The 16,179-nt window shown below is 40.0% G+C and overlaps 1 protein-coding gene across 4 annotated transcripts in view; it reads right to left on the bottom strand.

The window, feature by feature from the left end:
• LOC136990204 (discoidin domain-containing receptor 2-like) overlaps positions 1 to 16,179 on the bottom strand; it is a 126,238-nt gene that overhangs the window by 38,616 nt on the left and 71,443 nt on the right. The window contains exons 1-2 of one of the 4 annotated variants that reach the window (XM_067288580.1): positions 15,006 to 15,147; positions 4,389 to 4,539 (exon numbers count right to left, since the gene is read on the bottom strand). The exons of 1 other annotated variant lie outside the window; for it this stretch is intronic. In XM_067288580.1, coding sequence (XP_067144681.1) covers positions 4,389 to 4,476 — 88 coding nt within the window. In that variant the 5' untranslated portion in view covers positions 4,477 to 4,539; positions 15,006 to 15,147. Of the gene's footprint in view, positions 1 to 4,388; positions 4,540 to 13,106; positions 13,129 to 15,005; positions 15,148 to 16,179 lie in introns of those variants that run through there. 2 more of the 4 variants (XM_067288581.1, XM_067288579.1) reach the window with 2 other exon arrangements.

Genomic DNA, 16,179 nt, shown 5'->3' on the forward strand with positions numbered 1-16,179 from the left:
ATATTATCCCTCCACATCTAGTCCGAGTTTGGATCTCGATAGTATGCCACATTCCGCATTAGGGAATAGAAGATATATACTGTTTCGCTCCATTAGTCCATCCTTATGCAGTCAGCTACATAAACAGAATATTAAAGTTCTGTCAACCATCTGTTATTGACGTGTGTTCTCTCGCTAGCTTTCCCCTTTTTTCCGTACTTTTTTTTACCGAATTTACGGTTATGTTTTCGAAGGACGTAGGGATTTCCTTTCATCTTCCGGCCTGTTTGTACTTCAGTCGTCAGCCGCAGCATGTCGTGCTAGTCTTCGGCTCCCATCTGGCGTCTAATTTCGCCAGTGAATATTGATTTTACGGCGGTGTGGCAGCCACGACTGTAAAATCAATAATGGTTTAGACTTGGCCCAGTTGGCGCAATGGTGCGTGGCAGACTCGACCTACCTTTACCATTATAAACACTCGCAACGTGCGCCATAGTTAAGGTACGCCTATCTCTTCCCCTAGATAATTCTGTCATTCTAATTCCGCAGCAGGGTTCGATTCCTCGGAAAGCGCTCCGGGCCATCAACCGGGCGTGCGCTATGTGCCGGCTTATAACTGAGAGGAGAGTGCTGCCACAGAATGCAATTTCCGGTAAGCAGAGATCTTCGGGCAGTTTAGGAACCGGTATGTTTGCCAGATCCTTCTAGGTATGGGGATGTTGCAGGAAGAATCTGACAGCATTCTCTCTAATTAAATCTGATTCTGATTCTATTATCTGAAAGCCTGCATTGCAAATAGCGGAAAGCACGAAAATGTCTTATTAAAAACGCATCTACAGGCCAGTAAAATAGGATATGTTCGTATAAAAAGAAAGCGAAACGTAAACGTTCATTCCCCGTTACACAGTGCGAGACTGATACGAGGGTAAGACTAGGCCCCCTAAGTGCAATCGTGGAGAAGCTGGGTAGCATTTTACAAGTATCCGAAGGGAGAAGAAACTGGATTTATGTGATGTTGGCGTTTTAAAACGATCACGACATCAGATGTTGTGATGAGATAACGAATATAACCTTCCATCCGTTTACCGATGCCACGTATCTGAGCTCGTGCTGACACGACGACTAATATAGTTAGCACATAATGTTCCGCTTTGGCTATTAGGGACACACCCTCGGCAATTGTTCATTCAGGTCTCATCCAACGCATTCTAAAAGTTGGATGAGGTCGTAGCGGAGAAAATGCTATTAAGTTCGAAAGCCAGTCGAATTTCTTCCTTGTTAAATTTAATAGGTGTTAATAGCCGGAAGATCTTCACTCACATAATGCATTTTCCATTAATTTCCAGGGTTCTATTGAAGGATTTAACACGTGATTTGAATAAAGACAATTCAAACAAAGAAATAAAGCTACTATTGAGAGATATTGCTACAGAGTTAGCGATTTCACACGGCCGGAACGAGGCCACCAGTTCGTGAGAGACGGGTCTCTCTCTCTCTTTCTAAAGAACTTAGCATCTGTCATTACAGCTGGTTTCGGTGGACCAAGAGGAGCATTTCCTCAATGGATGCAGGGATGTCTCGGAGAGAGGACGGAGAAAACGCTTGACTAGCCACCGAGAGGCTACAGCAGAACGGTAATGTGGAGGTTATTGAATCCTTCTATTGTGTAGTGATGACACAGTGCCAGCAAAAGCCGATCCGATAAGAAAGGGTGCGTGGATGAAAGTTGCAAGAAGATGGAAAGACACAATGACGAAGGCGACAAGATGCCCGCGGGACTCGTAGTTCGACAGAAATGCAGTGTGGCGAAGTATCCGAATGGACCTTAATTTTTTTCCAGTGGAAATGTATTGCCGGCAGTGGCCGTGTAATTTGGTAGGAGTATGTCTAGCGGTCGGACACTCGGGGACCATGCCACACTTAAATTCGCCCTATGGGAGATAGGGGACAGATTTATCTGACGACCAAGACTCGTGCATCAGCACAAACTGTCTCCAAAACCGATCTTTGATATTATGGTTGAGTTAGAGGTGAATGCGTCCGACATACTCTAACAAATTGATTAAAGTGTTTTCTTCCCGGATTATCTCATTAAAGGCATTAAAATCTATCATAAATTTAGCCAGAGCCTGTTTCCGGTGTCGCAACACAATACGTCCCACAAACACGTGCAATAATCGAAGCGACGTCGGAGAAAAGTATGATATTATTATATTTCCGCAAATAAGTTAAAAGACAAATGCATTTACAATAAATAAAGTTTGCATGCAGGGCGTATAAAAATTTATTGACAGCGGTATAGAGTAACCAGCCTGGAAGCGGGTCCGAGGAATGAAAAACTGAAGGAGATTCAGCTAAACACGGTGTATTTAAAACTCCCTCCGGTGGCAGATAATGGCATCCTCTGGAAATTGACCGGAAAATCTGAAACTCATTTCTCCTTATCGCAATTAAAGATAAACACATCCAAGCTGCGTCACCCTAGATAGCAGCTACTAAATGTCGCTGGCTTTATCGACCAAAAGGCGCCATTTTTAAGTGTCTCTCCGACTACTACACGCGCTATCATCTCACGTCACTTCGTACCAAGTTACTTCACATTCACCTTTAATGAAGATGAATAAATAAAGATTGGCGCGTTGAATGATGCGTTTTAAAAATGTTAAAAGTTGGAACAAGTAGAAATTGTTCGATATTTTCGATTGAGGCTGAATGACCAGAGGTAATAATCCCAGATAGTGTCTGGTACTAGCCGCAGCTGGTGATGAAGAGCAGCGATATCGGGAAACCATCTGTGTCCTACACATGTTGCCAATGCCTATCTTCTATCATTCATAGCTCAACCTTGTTAATGTACGGTCCCAAGACACTCGAACTAACATATTGTCAGACTCGATTATTAACGCTGCCTGCTTTTTCCATAGTAAAAATACTTGCTATGCAACTACAGATAAATAATTTAGCCGTGTTTAAAAGTAGGCTGGGGAAGAAAAGAAAAGCGATAGAAACGTGTTGTTGGCAACACAATCCTAAGGATGGAGTTGTAGAGAAAGAAAGGTTTAGCTTCTATTCGCGATCGTGGGAACTATCCAGGTGAGAAATGCGGAGAGTTGCCATAGTTACAGGCTAACGACCCTTCTCTAGGAAATTTATTCCAACCTACTCTAGCGGTGGAGCTGAATAAAAGGAATGAATTAAATATTAAGCATCTTTTTGTGTCTAAGTGGGTCTAGTCGATAGAAGGTACGTGTTTTTAGCTGCGTCTTCGATCATTTTCGTGTCCTCTGCAAACAAAAAAGTTTCTGGGAAAGGATCCATCAGTGGCCATGCTCAACCCGGATCGCTAAATCGAAATCTCTTATTATCTCTGATCAATCTTTTATTGTCTGACGTCCGATCATCGTCTACACTCTTTCAAGTTCTGACGTTTATGTCATTGACATTGGCTTGTCAGATTTTATAAAGTCGCCATTACTTTACCTCGCCCCCTTTTAGTGCCAATTTTATCTTCTACGCCAAAAAGACGGTCGACGTTTCTAGGAAATTTTACTACAACCGCAACGTTGGACGAATTTTAAATATTTCTCAGAGTCGGTTGGTCGCGACGCTTCTGGCAAGGAACAAAAAATTTTGAATACGATTTTGGCACAATTTTTACCACCCAGTTTCGCAATTTTTCCTTTTCTTTGAATTCCTTTCGAAATAGGTCTTACATCTCCACCCATTTTGATTGAAACCGGCTTTTGCGATGCCCCTCCGATCAGCAATTCACAACCACCGAGGCATTGTAATTTTGTCCGGAATAAAAGAAAATTTCTAATGAATATTGTTAATGAGTTTTTTTTAATCTTTAAATTTAATGATTGAAGAATATGTCTTGATTTGAATGGATCTTTAGTTAGTGAATGACGTTTCGTTTGGCGTAATTATATTCTATGTATATAATATAATCACAGAATTGAATGACAGAATTACATGCGCTAATGTCGAGTTGGAACGAAGGCATTACTCTTGGATACCAAGCTCAGAAAGGGTACCTTTATTGCAGCATTCAATGACTGCATTCAACATTGTGGAAGAGATGATAATTGCCACTTTAGATCAGTTAGAGATGTTTCCGGGGTAATTTTCCAGTAATGGTTTAATTTATCGTTAGTAGTCGCTGACGGCAAAGGGAGATGTCTTAGTCGGGGCAGAAATCCTCGGCAAGGCTATTGTATCTGTCAAACTCTATGCTTAATGCTCTTTTCTAGACTTACACCAGCTACGCATCCAATATTGAAAGCGTTATAAGAAAAGATGCTGATCCTCGAAAAGTTTTTTCGAGTAGAAAAATACGGAGATGGAGTTCGCGATTCTCTCTTTTCGAATACCGAGAATATAAAGAAAAAAAATAATATTTCACTTACATAAATCCAGGCCCACGACCGACGAATATAAGTAAGGTACTGTGAGAAGCAACACTAGTTTTTCCATCCTCTTCACTGCACTACACATACATCCGGGAAACCTATGATGTCACATCCGTTCTCTATCCGTTCCTTCCATCCTCGGTTCCTTCTGCAAACAAAAAATGAGAATCGTGCTATATTTTCTCAAACTTTCATAAGAGGAAGATATATGACAGTGGGCAAACACCACCACTCCATCTCGCCATGTTTGCCATCGTCTTTCCATCCCGACTCTTCTTTAATTTCTTACCCTCTGTCGAAATTCCCAACTATTCTATGTATAGCATTCCACGGGCTGGCCCACCGACCTTCTCAGGTATCTGGTGAAACACCGAGTTATTTTTATATTGTCTGAAGAAATATAACTAGAGAATTGTTGCAGATTCGGAAGTAACAACAATAGTAATTTATCAATTTAAAATACACGTAAAAAATTAATTAAAGCTTAATAATTAGAAAGAGTATTTACGTCTAGGAGTAAAAAAATCCATTATTCTATCACAAAGGAAATTTAGAATGGACGTAGGCGTAAGCTGCACTCCACATCGTGTTATCATTTATTTTAATAGATTGTAATGGCTAATGCAGCGGTGGGAAATAAAACGAATACAGCTATTTATGAGAGTGAAACAAATGAAATTACGCTAGTACATTTGCATTCATAATTCACGTCGAAATGATTTTATAAACTTCATAATGGCGGCTGTTTGGTTAAACCTAAATAATATCTCGCTAACCATAACTCATAGGATTATATATATAGCATTTTTGGCATAAATTCAAAGCTACTTGGTGGACGACATCGTGACCAATTGTTGACAAAGCTTCATTGATTGTGGGTTTATTTGCAGACGTAGGTCGAATGCTAAAATTAAAAAGCAGATGAGCTACTTAAAATGCTCTCTGGAAGCCGGCAATAATCGAAAGACATTTCCTCAACGTCACCCCTTTACGCCGTATTACATTCTTGGACAATTATTAAATTCGCCTCATTAGTTAAATGAAGGGAGAGAATTGTTTTTCTGTAATACATTAAGTGGCGGAATCAAAAATAGATGAAGAATTTATGTTAACCCGCATTGGCAGATGGAGAAGCGAAAGAGCTGATAACAAACAAGGAGAAGGATGGTTTCGAATGTGACGGGCTGTTTAGTGTAGCGTAATTATTTTAAGGTTACCCATCTGTCTTTATTACCTTCGATGCTTGCTATTACACACTCAGTCTGTACTTTAACGAGCACACTGGCCGAGATTTATGAGCACCCCTCTAGTGGTGCAATCACAAATCAATAGACTGGAAGGTGATCGTAATCCTTGTCACGTGACACAGCGCACGAATGACGTCACTGTGACGTGAGCCTAAAAATTTAGCATTATTTTCTCATCGGTTTTTACGACTTAAAGTCAATATCCAGGAAGGATTTGCTGACTTTCGAGTAACTCCAAACTGACAGATTTTTATGCTCGTTTATAACTTGAATAATGCATTATAACCGCGCATAATTTACCATCAAAGCGTCGTAAAAAAAGAATCGTTGAAAATATAAAACAATACGAATCGTCTTGCAGATTTTTGAAAGTCACAGACGGGTTCCTTCTGTCCAGGAAAATCTAATTTAAATAAACGAGACAAAATTGGCATCCTTTCTTTTAAGTTCTCTTCCTAACAAGATTCCTGCGGCTCATACTCGGCTTTTACTCAAGCAAAAGAAGATGGATTCCATCTGCTTACAGACAATTGATAATTATGCATTGCTCTAAATCAGATGGTAATGTAGCATGAAGTCCCTAGTCTGACGGAAACTTAATGTTTCCTGAAATACTTAGAAGAAGGCGGATGATTCTGTGCAAAGTACCATCCCCTGCTGGGTGCATATATACCTAACTAGTGGCGAGCACTTTGTCTTCTTTCACATTTTCTTCTGGTATCCTGATGCAACGTTTAAATCGATTTCCAATAGGAAATTCTAGCGAAATATAAAATTTGCAATCAAATTAGATATCGACGAAAACTAAGTATTTTAAAATAAATGCCGAAGATGACCTTCAAATAAACAGTATTCAATCACGATTTGTACCAAGAAAGAAACAGGAGAAAGCCTCCTCGAGTGCGCTATTTTATAAGCGCATCGCGTCCTCCAAGGAGAAACAAGATGCACTTTTTTCCATCCCGTCCCGATGCATTTGCAGGTAATGGGATGGCAGCCGGGACACCTGTTCTACATTCTCCCGCACGCCGTGCCGAAAAACACCCTCCCAGCTAATGTGTGTCGGGATGCTTCATTCCCACGTACAACAAACACAACTTCATATAATTATGCAAATTTCTTCATCCTTCCCCAAAGAACGTCCAAGGCATTGGTGTGAATATTAATGGCATCCATTATGTTGCCTTCGCCATTTGCGAGACATTCGGGTGTCCGGACCGGACATATTCCCTAGCGTTTTCGACTCTATAAAGAAATATTACCGCTCATAATGGTATTTGGTTAACTCGCTTCTATCCGGGCTATTTTAGTCGGCAGACAGCAGTTGTTCCCTTTCGATGCTATTAATTCGGCAAAACCTAATTGGCGCGGCCATTACGATTCGCATTTTACATTTGCAACTGCAAAGGCCACTTAAATTCTCCCTGGAGAATGCGAAATACGCTTATAAATCGAAAAAAATAATAAAAAATATAAGGTAAAAAGTTTGAAGGAAAAAAAATAAGTGATGTAATCAGAAAGTTTCATTTTAACAAACTTAACCCGGATTTAACGCCCGAATGCATACCACGGCCGACACAAGAGGGAGAGAAAAAATTAAATCGGATCCTAATATTGCTTTACTTTTAAGACTCCATCGAGCAGAAGCAATAAAGCAATAAACTCTTACTTTTGGAGTGTTACTTTGGCCCACAGTCGGCCAGGAAACAGGTAATTGAAGTCGTGTTTATGTGTGCGAGGAAAAACAGACGTTTCGCCGACACATGTACCGGTTGTGTTTAGACTGGTCCTATCGATCAACCCGGAAGGTGGGTCTGACTGACATGGGTCCAGAAAATCAACAAACATTCAGGAACAACCTCAACCGAGGACGTGTCGGATTCTATCGATTGAAATAAATACACTGCTTCGCTATTGTTATCTCCGCTGGTTCTTTCTCGATGCTACACTTTAAAATATTTCCTATTTTTATAGTAATAAAATTGCAATTTCAATTGGTTTCTTCTTCTATTAGCCGGTGATATTAATCAACTAATTCAGTTTCGGGGTCCATCTGCATGATTTATGCTTCCCGGATAATAATAAGCCAATGGTGATCGTCGAAGCATTCATGCTTTTCTCCTCTTTCATTAGGCCAATTGCGCAAAACTACTCGATCGATGACAAGTTATTACACTTGCAAAGTATAGAAAATATTAAGAAAATCTCATCTTGCGAAAGGATGAGGTGAGATTCCTAGAGTATCGATAGATATCCGCGATCGATAATCTTGCGGGCAGTATAAACAATGACAGAAGAGTGCAAACTGTTAAAGATAACACAAGTTCTCAAAAATGGCTGCAGCTAGTCGGTTCACATCTAATTGTCGGAGATGGGAGCCGGCTTGATCAAAAGAGGGATAACTAAAGACAAACATCTACAAGAACGTTAATGAAATTATCACAGATTGCTCGACTACACCGTTATAGCAAGCGCGAACAATTTCATCAATTTAAAGACCTTTTTCTGGATCAATCGACCCATCAGACATACATTGTTAGTGGTCTGTTTACCTAACTTCGCCCCTCACACCGCCAATTGTGTACTCTTGTCAACAGCCCGTCGCCATTCATTATCCTTCCACCAGGATCTGACGATTTAAGGAGTTGTTAAAGGAAAAAAACTAATTTCTCTTCTAACCAGATAACCGACGGCTGCAATTCTTTGTTAAATACTTACTGCGGTCATCCTGCAACTGTCAATCATGCTATAAGAATGAAAGACGATAAAAACTGGCCATTTTTATTTTCTTTTTGCATTCTCTACATGTCTTGATTAAATTAGAAAGGGTAAGGGCCTAACGAGAAGTGCAATTCTTCCCCTGCATGCCGAACCTAATCGCTAGTTTGATTTATTTTCCCAGCTGTGAGAAAATAAGGAGACAAGGGCGAAAAAACTCTTCTCGTTAGCAAAGCCCGTAAAACTAGAACCTGTTTTTCTCGATTTTGCAAGACGTTGGGCCTCTTATACGTAACAGTGCGAGGTTTTGATGATGTTTTACTTCTAAGGTTACCCAATAAATCAACATGTGATTGATATGACGAAGTATAGCGGCGGATTGTGACTACGACCTTCTGTTCTACATCCGGACATTAATTACGTCCTGCTCACTACACAGTTGGACTGAGCGGACACAAATTCCGTATCCCGATCAATAAAAATGATTTCCATCTATCTATCTATCGAGTAACCATTCACTCTAAAATTCTAAAATGCTTTCGGGCTTATCAGTCATTGGTCTCATAAAATATAAACACGGTTAGTGTCTGCACGCAAAACGTACTGATTAGTAGTGCAGAAGCAGTGAAGTATTGCATGCAGAACACATATCCTACTTTGGTTTATAGATGCTATCCATCATTTTATTTGTATGGAAGTGTGACATTGATTTTACAAGAAGTAAGCCCGACCAATCCGCATTATTGAATTTGATTCTGATGCAAAAACCCAACTTAAATTTTATTATCTGATAATAAAATAGAGTCTAGCCGCCAGAACTTTCTGATAATTATCGATATAGCCCGCGGTCGATGGTAGAAAAAAGGCTATCTTTTCTTCTTATCAGATCGGTATTAAGTTATAGATGACAAAAAATGTGTAGGACATCGATGATTATGCCCTACGCATTCATCTTAAAATCACAACAAACGGTCTCCATGCAATTACCACTTTGCTCAGAGCCGTCTTGCCAGAAGAGCGTGATTCACGGACAAACGTGGACACGCACAAAATTACTACTCCGTGTGGAGAGAAACCTTCTCGACGGTGGCACGCTCGAACAATTGATATGCACGAAGCATGCACGTATCTGCTTATTTTCTGAGTTTGACCGTCATCCGTGTGACGTACAACAATCACTAGAGCAGAGTGGTTTGTAAATAAAAAGAAGCTACCACGGTGTGAATGGCCGAGAAAAAATGAAATTTTCATGCCACGTGATTTCGGTTATACATTGGAGGAACCGATGAAGCACCGGCACAGCTTTCATAAAAATGCAGTAATCGCCGCGCATACAAAAATCCGTTGCTCCGGCGGCCAACCTACCATTAAATAACTTCAAATATTTTTGCAAATATTCCAGAAAGTACAGGAAGTTTACCTTGCTACGTAACGTTGTTTTCTTCTTGCAAATTTCCAAAAATTTACTATCATTATAAGCGAGATAAAGGGAAGAATCTTGCATCTTATCTTCTCCATCGCGTCAAAGGTTTTGCCATACGAGTAAGGGTTCTTCTAGCACGCACTTAATCACTGAAAAACGTGCACTTTACATTCTTTTCTTTCCTTGTCATCCTTTTATATCCCGAGCATTTCTACAAAATTATGTAAATAATACAGCGCTTACAAATTTCCAAAAATCTTTCCTCCAACCAAAAGTTTATTTAAAGCTTCAAGTGGGTTACAATTGATAATTATTGCTAAAAAGTTCGATTATTTTAACGAGTTTTGGCGTGAAATTATTGAAAATGAAGCCTCTTTATCCAAGCAAAGTTTGCACCAATACTAATTTGATGGTAATGTTATCGTTGGTTAAATGGATCTAAAAAAACCAGCCTCCTTTAACATTGTACAATCACACGTCGTGATCGCTGCTTATTAGATTTTCCATAAGCTTAGTGATGTTCGTGCCCTACCCAACTTTATCTAACAGAGCGAGGTAACTTATGAAAGGCAACATTCTTAAGTATTTTTAAATTATAACCTTGCGGACAGTCGTAAGAAAGGGTCAGAACCTTCGAACGTAGTTACTAATATGTTTATAGACCACCAGGATCCTAAAATCTCGGCAGGAATAACATAGAGGAGTGAACATAGAATGGAGGCGATAAGCACCGTCTATGAAGTATTAAAAACGTGACGCGGGCTAATTTACACAGGGTTAATTACAAACAGCGGTTGTAAGTAATTAAATCAATAATTAATTAAGCAGATATTTTCCGCTTGGAGAGATTAATCTCGCTGGAAAAAGATAACGAACTGGGTTGGAGTCGTGAGCGGAGAAAAGAAGCGGAGCAAAAAAAAATGACCAATAATTTCTTTAAGCTGAAGGACAATGTTTTAAGTTAGATGTCGTCCGATTCTTCCCCACGGGCTAAACATTCGGTAATAAATTTTGCATTAAATGAGTATAAAAAGATAGCATTGACACTCTAATTGCTGTTCTTCCATCTGTACATGCTTCAATTTATCACCGGGGACCAACGCCTACAAGATATAACGGTGATGAAAGAAGCTCGCAAAGCACGGAGATCCGAGCATGATTTTTTAATATTATCTTTATCTGTTGGATGAAAAAATAAACAGGATCTCCGTTACGAGTTAAGTAATAAAAATCTGTGCAAAACATCCAATTACACAAGTGCACTCCTTCGATAAAAGATTCTTATAAATCAATTTTGGAGGAGATTATGTAATGAAAAACATTCGTAAGCTTCCCTGGGGAGATGAAAGTTTCATTTGGTTTTCAAAAATCATCTGACGTAGTGAAGATCAACACGGGCTGTAGGCTATTTGCCAAAAAAGGAAGGAAAAGGAAGAAAAACACGTTAACACGCCATCAAATTGGGTAGGAAAATATCCGGTGTGGTAAAATTTTAGTGTTAAAACGCTAAAATGCACCTTATCCGTAATGTACCGTGACTGGCAATAAGCATGAGCATGCTTTATTAAGGACTATAAGAGTTGATGTGTTAGGCTAGTCAAAGTTAGTTATGTAATAAAATATCACTACCACTTATAACGCGACAACATAAACCCCTTTTCCATTACACAGCAAGCAGAAACTGCCGATATTCGTGGGATTATTCATCTACGGGAGGTCTCATGAATATCTAAAATGTCATCAACCTTGTATTAATAAACATACACCGGCGTGTATCTCGGTGTCGTTACCCCCGTATAAAGGTGCAGGCTGAAGTAACAAAGACCGGGAGATATTTACCTAAATCCCATCGAGTGTCCTAATCGAGTCTTTTGTATTCGATGATAAAAAAGAAAAAAAGGGGAGCTAAAGTAGGAACGGATACGGGGGTTTCTAGTTAGCTTGGAAAATCACCAATTCCCATGTTTTCCAAACTTGTCTTCGTGGACGGCATTTTATGATGGAAATCGTTAATGTAGATCACGTCTGCGGTAGCATTTGATGGCCAAAATCAGGAAATTGTTAACAGATTTACAACTGGAGCTAAAAAGCACACCCGACCTGGTCCAACGCCCACACCTCGGGCTGTGAGGAGGAAAGGCGATAGGGTTGTTCATTAAAAGAAGACGTGATGCTGACTAAAAGGACTCGGCATCCACGGATTAACAAGGATCTCCATTACCTCTGTGACCGATCGACAAAGCGAGATCAACGTCAGGAATTTAATCTCTAGAGAATGAGAATCAAATGGATTGTGTTTCTCATCTATTGTTGACTTCTATTAAGTGACCATTCGTTTGTAGATCATGTTCCAAATAACGGAGAAAATTGGAAAAACCATCAGCATAAAAAAAATCCGGTGGGTTTTTTCTTTCTTTCTTCTTTCCTCCAACAACAATCGCTAACGAGCTTCTGACAAGTTGATTTATTTTATGGCACATAAAATCTGAATTTGGGATTCTTAAAATCTTTAACGCTTTTCGGAATCGGTACAAGTAGATCAGCAAGTCTATTTCCAGCATAAATTACTTTCTCCTTTGTTATTCTCTCTCTAATCTCTTTGGCATTTACATAAGTCTGAAGGATACACTCGCAGCAACGTCTCAATACCTACATTATTTGCTTAAATGATCTATTTTCCATGTAAAAAAGTCATTCCGTGCAGAAAATTTTCTCGCTCTCAATTGCATTTACACCAGCAATTTCCTTTCCTTTCTGCCACCGCAAAAATTAAAGGTATCGGTTTAAGCAAATATTTGTATTTTTGGGCTGAGCAAGACTATCAGCTGCCTATTATTTTATCAATGCAGACAATTATGCACTGTTCTGTTAAACCTGGATGGAGATTGTATTTCCTCCGATCGACCATAAGGGAGAGAAATAAACGTTTACCGAATATCTATCGAGCGGGGAAAAAGAAAAAGAAAATAAAATATATATATATATATATGCAAAAACGTCATTCCATATTATCGACTGAAACAATGTAGAGATACCCGGAAAGAAAAATGCTTGTAATATGTCATTGATTCTTTACTACTTTTGATTTTTCTTTTATCCGCTTCTTATGTTTTATAACAAATGACTCACTCGTAGTTAAAAACAACTAGCTTTCGGTATTTGGAAGTGGAATGTGAGGGTCTAGTGAGGAACTCCAGGCAGACGGACAAGGAGGTCGGGGTCAGATGTCAGTGACGTTACTATGGTTACCGAGCGACCTTTTTTTTGCCATTGTCCACTCGAGAACAATGTAGCGAACAACTTTTTTAAGTGAACCGTACGACCTACCGTAACAAGCTCGACATATTTCACCGTGCGGCCATAGATTTTGACGTCTTCTTTCGATCCGGAAATTGAAAAAGACGTTTCGTCCTTCAGTCATTTCCTGATCCCGCGATTTTCATCCTTCTATTTACGGCTTAGTCGCCGTAAGAGTAAAAAAGTCCCGGCAAAACACACGAGTACGCGGGTATATAATTGAAGAAGAGACGAGTCACGTGTTACAACATGAGGATTACGATGATTAAGGAGCTCCACCCAGCCGAAGGAGCGAGACGAAACAAAGAATGGAGAAGACGCCCCCGCACGAGACACGTGGCTCCGCTGATTTATGCGGCTTCTCAACCTCTGTGACGTCAGTGGACGGTGGCATATGTTGTCCACATGACTTCAATTACTTGCGCTGTCACATTGTCTACTGGACGAAATTTACCGCTCGTGCAAGTCAGGTAATTGTTTTCTAATGACCGCACCGTTATGTGCACCGATTAGACAGATTCCACCTCCTAAATTTGCACCCGTTTAAACACTTCTACTCCGTTATTAACAGTTTTGACTAAATTTCTCTCCTAATTTCAAATTACGTAAACCGACAGAGGGACGATTTAAGCAGCGACTGTTCGAATTCGCTATAGATTACTGGAAGTTTAGGCGGAAAAAAGCTCTTAAAATATATTAAATCTTGTCTAGGAAACTACCCGAGGCCCGAAAAATGACGAGATAGTCAGTTAAGGTTCCTAAATAATCGATAAATTTAATTTAATTTTAATAGAAAGAAATGGAAAAATCATATAAGCTAACTCAATTTTCAAAAAAGCATTTTCCGCCGGGCCAACTATTGTAAAAGCAAGAAAGGTGATTGAAACAGCGTATTGATTCTCAATTATCCAAACTTGCATCGATTTTGTGTATCCGAACGATTGATAAGACTATCTTGTTTACAATGTCCGCAACTTTCGATCCAAAAATTTCCAACAGAAGAGAACACAACGGCACCAACAATGAATGCACCTGCATCACCTCCTTCAACGATTCGATTCCGAGTAAAATATAATTAAACGGGTCCTTTGCACCATATAATGTTTACCTGTCTGTTAGAAGGCTCCCCGCTGGAATTCCTTTCCTCGGCTCAAGTGCTATTCATTAAGAAACGAGTTCACCTGTGCAACTTTCAATTAGTCTGCTTCCAGTCTGTAACCGACCTGGTGTACTGTACATGTGCAATACGATCCAGTCGAACAGAGAAAGGCGTTATTCTCACACCCAGGAGATGTGTAAACACTGCGGTTGGGCCAGATTGTTTTCTTCTAACTTTGTATACACTGCCAAGCGGTGTGGGCCGCTGGAAGGAAACATGTTTCCGCGTAACAACCCGTGTAGAAAAATAAAAAAAAGGAAACGGGAGAGACGATATTCAATAAGAAACATTACCATTACTGACAGCTGGCGATAAAACGATAAAAATTACATTCCGTAACCAACATGGCCGAACTATCAGTTATATGGATGTCGAACAGATAACAAATGTAGAAATGATAACAAACCGGGCTAGACAATGCCTAACTAAGCCGATAATATCGATCTTTTGTTAAGCGAGATCAACACCACGCGCTTATCGTTGACAATTAATGAAATTATCTGACAGCGAGAAAAGTGCTGCACAAATAACTTACACCTACCCGCTGATAAAATTAACTTTAATTGTGAAAAACTCGCTTTTGGGGTTTACGAATGTCAACGCGCTCGGATTCATTCAAATTTATATTGGGCTGTTCAATTTCGCTAAGATTAAGTCTAGAGAGGCGAAAGAAATACGACGTGGCCGTGCAAGTATTTTAGTTTGCAAATGGCCCTACCGGCCGACGGACTTAATTGCAGAAAGTGAGTAGATAAAAGTGAGAGTCATACCTTCAATTGGCAGAAGAGGCCAACACTGTTGCTCGCACTATCTATCCTATGGATTACAGTAGAGTACCCCGACAGCGAAGAACCAAGTCAGGCTTTCCATGCTGTGTCCTACAGCCAACTGCCGCTAAGCCTGCTCAAGCAATCGACCTGTCTGGGTTGCTGCAGTGGCGACCTCTCTCGAGCGGCATCCTCTCCTTACCTGCGCAGTTATTTCAGCTTTGTAAGCTCGGTCTCGCACCACACCTCTTTCTTTCGTTCTTACCTCGGAGACGTGTACATCGAGAGAGGACCAACATTTATCTACTTCCAACCGCCATCTTTGAATTTACGGTAACAAATTATCGTTCCGTTAGATCTAGTCGAAATTCTCTCTTGTTTAAAAGTTGGATAAAAATTACAAACGGCCTCGAGAGATGCCCGTTTCTAATAGAGCCCTTCCAACTGAAAACCCGTACGAACTCCTTAAGGTCTGGCTGCAAAAAACGCCTTAATCCGCAATTGATTTTCACTTAAACGTAATAAAATTAATGTAGATTAACTCGCTACGTGTTTATGCAGCGAAATGAGGGACGAATTCGGTTTAAAGAAGGAATCGTAAGTGTTACGAGCCTGTAATAAGTTGATGGCGAGTCGGTGGCATCAAACGGATCGGCTCCTGTGATTTCTATTTGTAGCCTAACCACAGATCAGGCTAATCGGAAAGCCAGGCCAACAACACTTGGCATGGTGCTCACGTATTTGTCAGAATCCCGCCGCATTCAGAGCAGATTTTTGTAACAGGTGTAGCTCGGATGGTAAACGTAAATGCTGGAATGGAAAGGAAATGGAATGGTTTGATCTTGGTCCGGTCAAATGGACGGTGAAAGGTTTGGTTTTGAAATCAGCTACATCTGCTAAAATATGTCTATTTAATTATCTGTTAGCAGAAACAGTGGCGGAATAGTAACTCCTTAAGATGGAGAGTGAGCGACTTCTTTGGCATTCTCCTCACTAATAACGTGTCCTTTCATCACTGCTCCCTCCTCTTCTCTCTTGTTACGAATTTTGATCGAATTTGTACTGCCACTTTTATTAATAAATTCAACTATCCGCAATTTTTCAATAAACTTTATAGGCATAACACGCTTAAAAATATATTCAAATCAATTCTTCACGCACCATCGTTATCAACCCA

Source organism: Centruroides vittatus, unplaced genomic scaffold (genome assembly GCF_030686945.1).
Source record: "Centruroides vittatus isolate TY-2023 unplaced genomic scaffold, ASM3068694v2 scaffold_861, whole genome shotgun sequence".
Lineage (NCBI taxonomy): Eukaryota > Metazoa > Arthropoda > Arachnida > Scorpiones > Buthidae > Centruroides > Centruroides vittatus.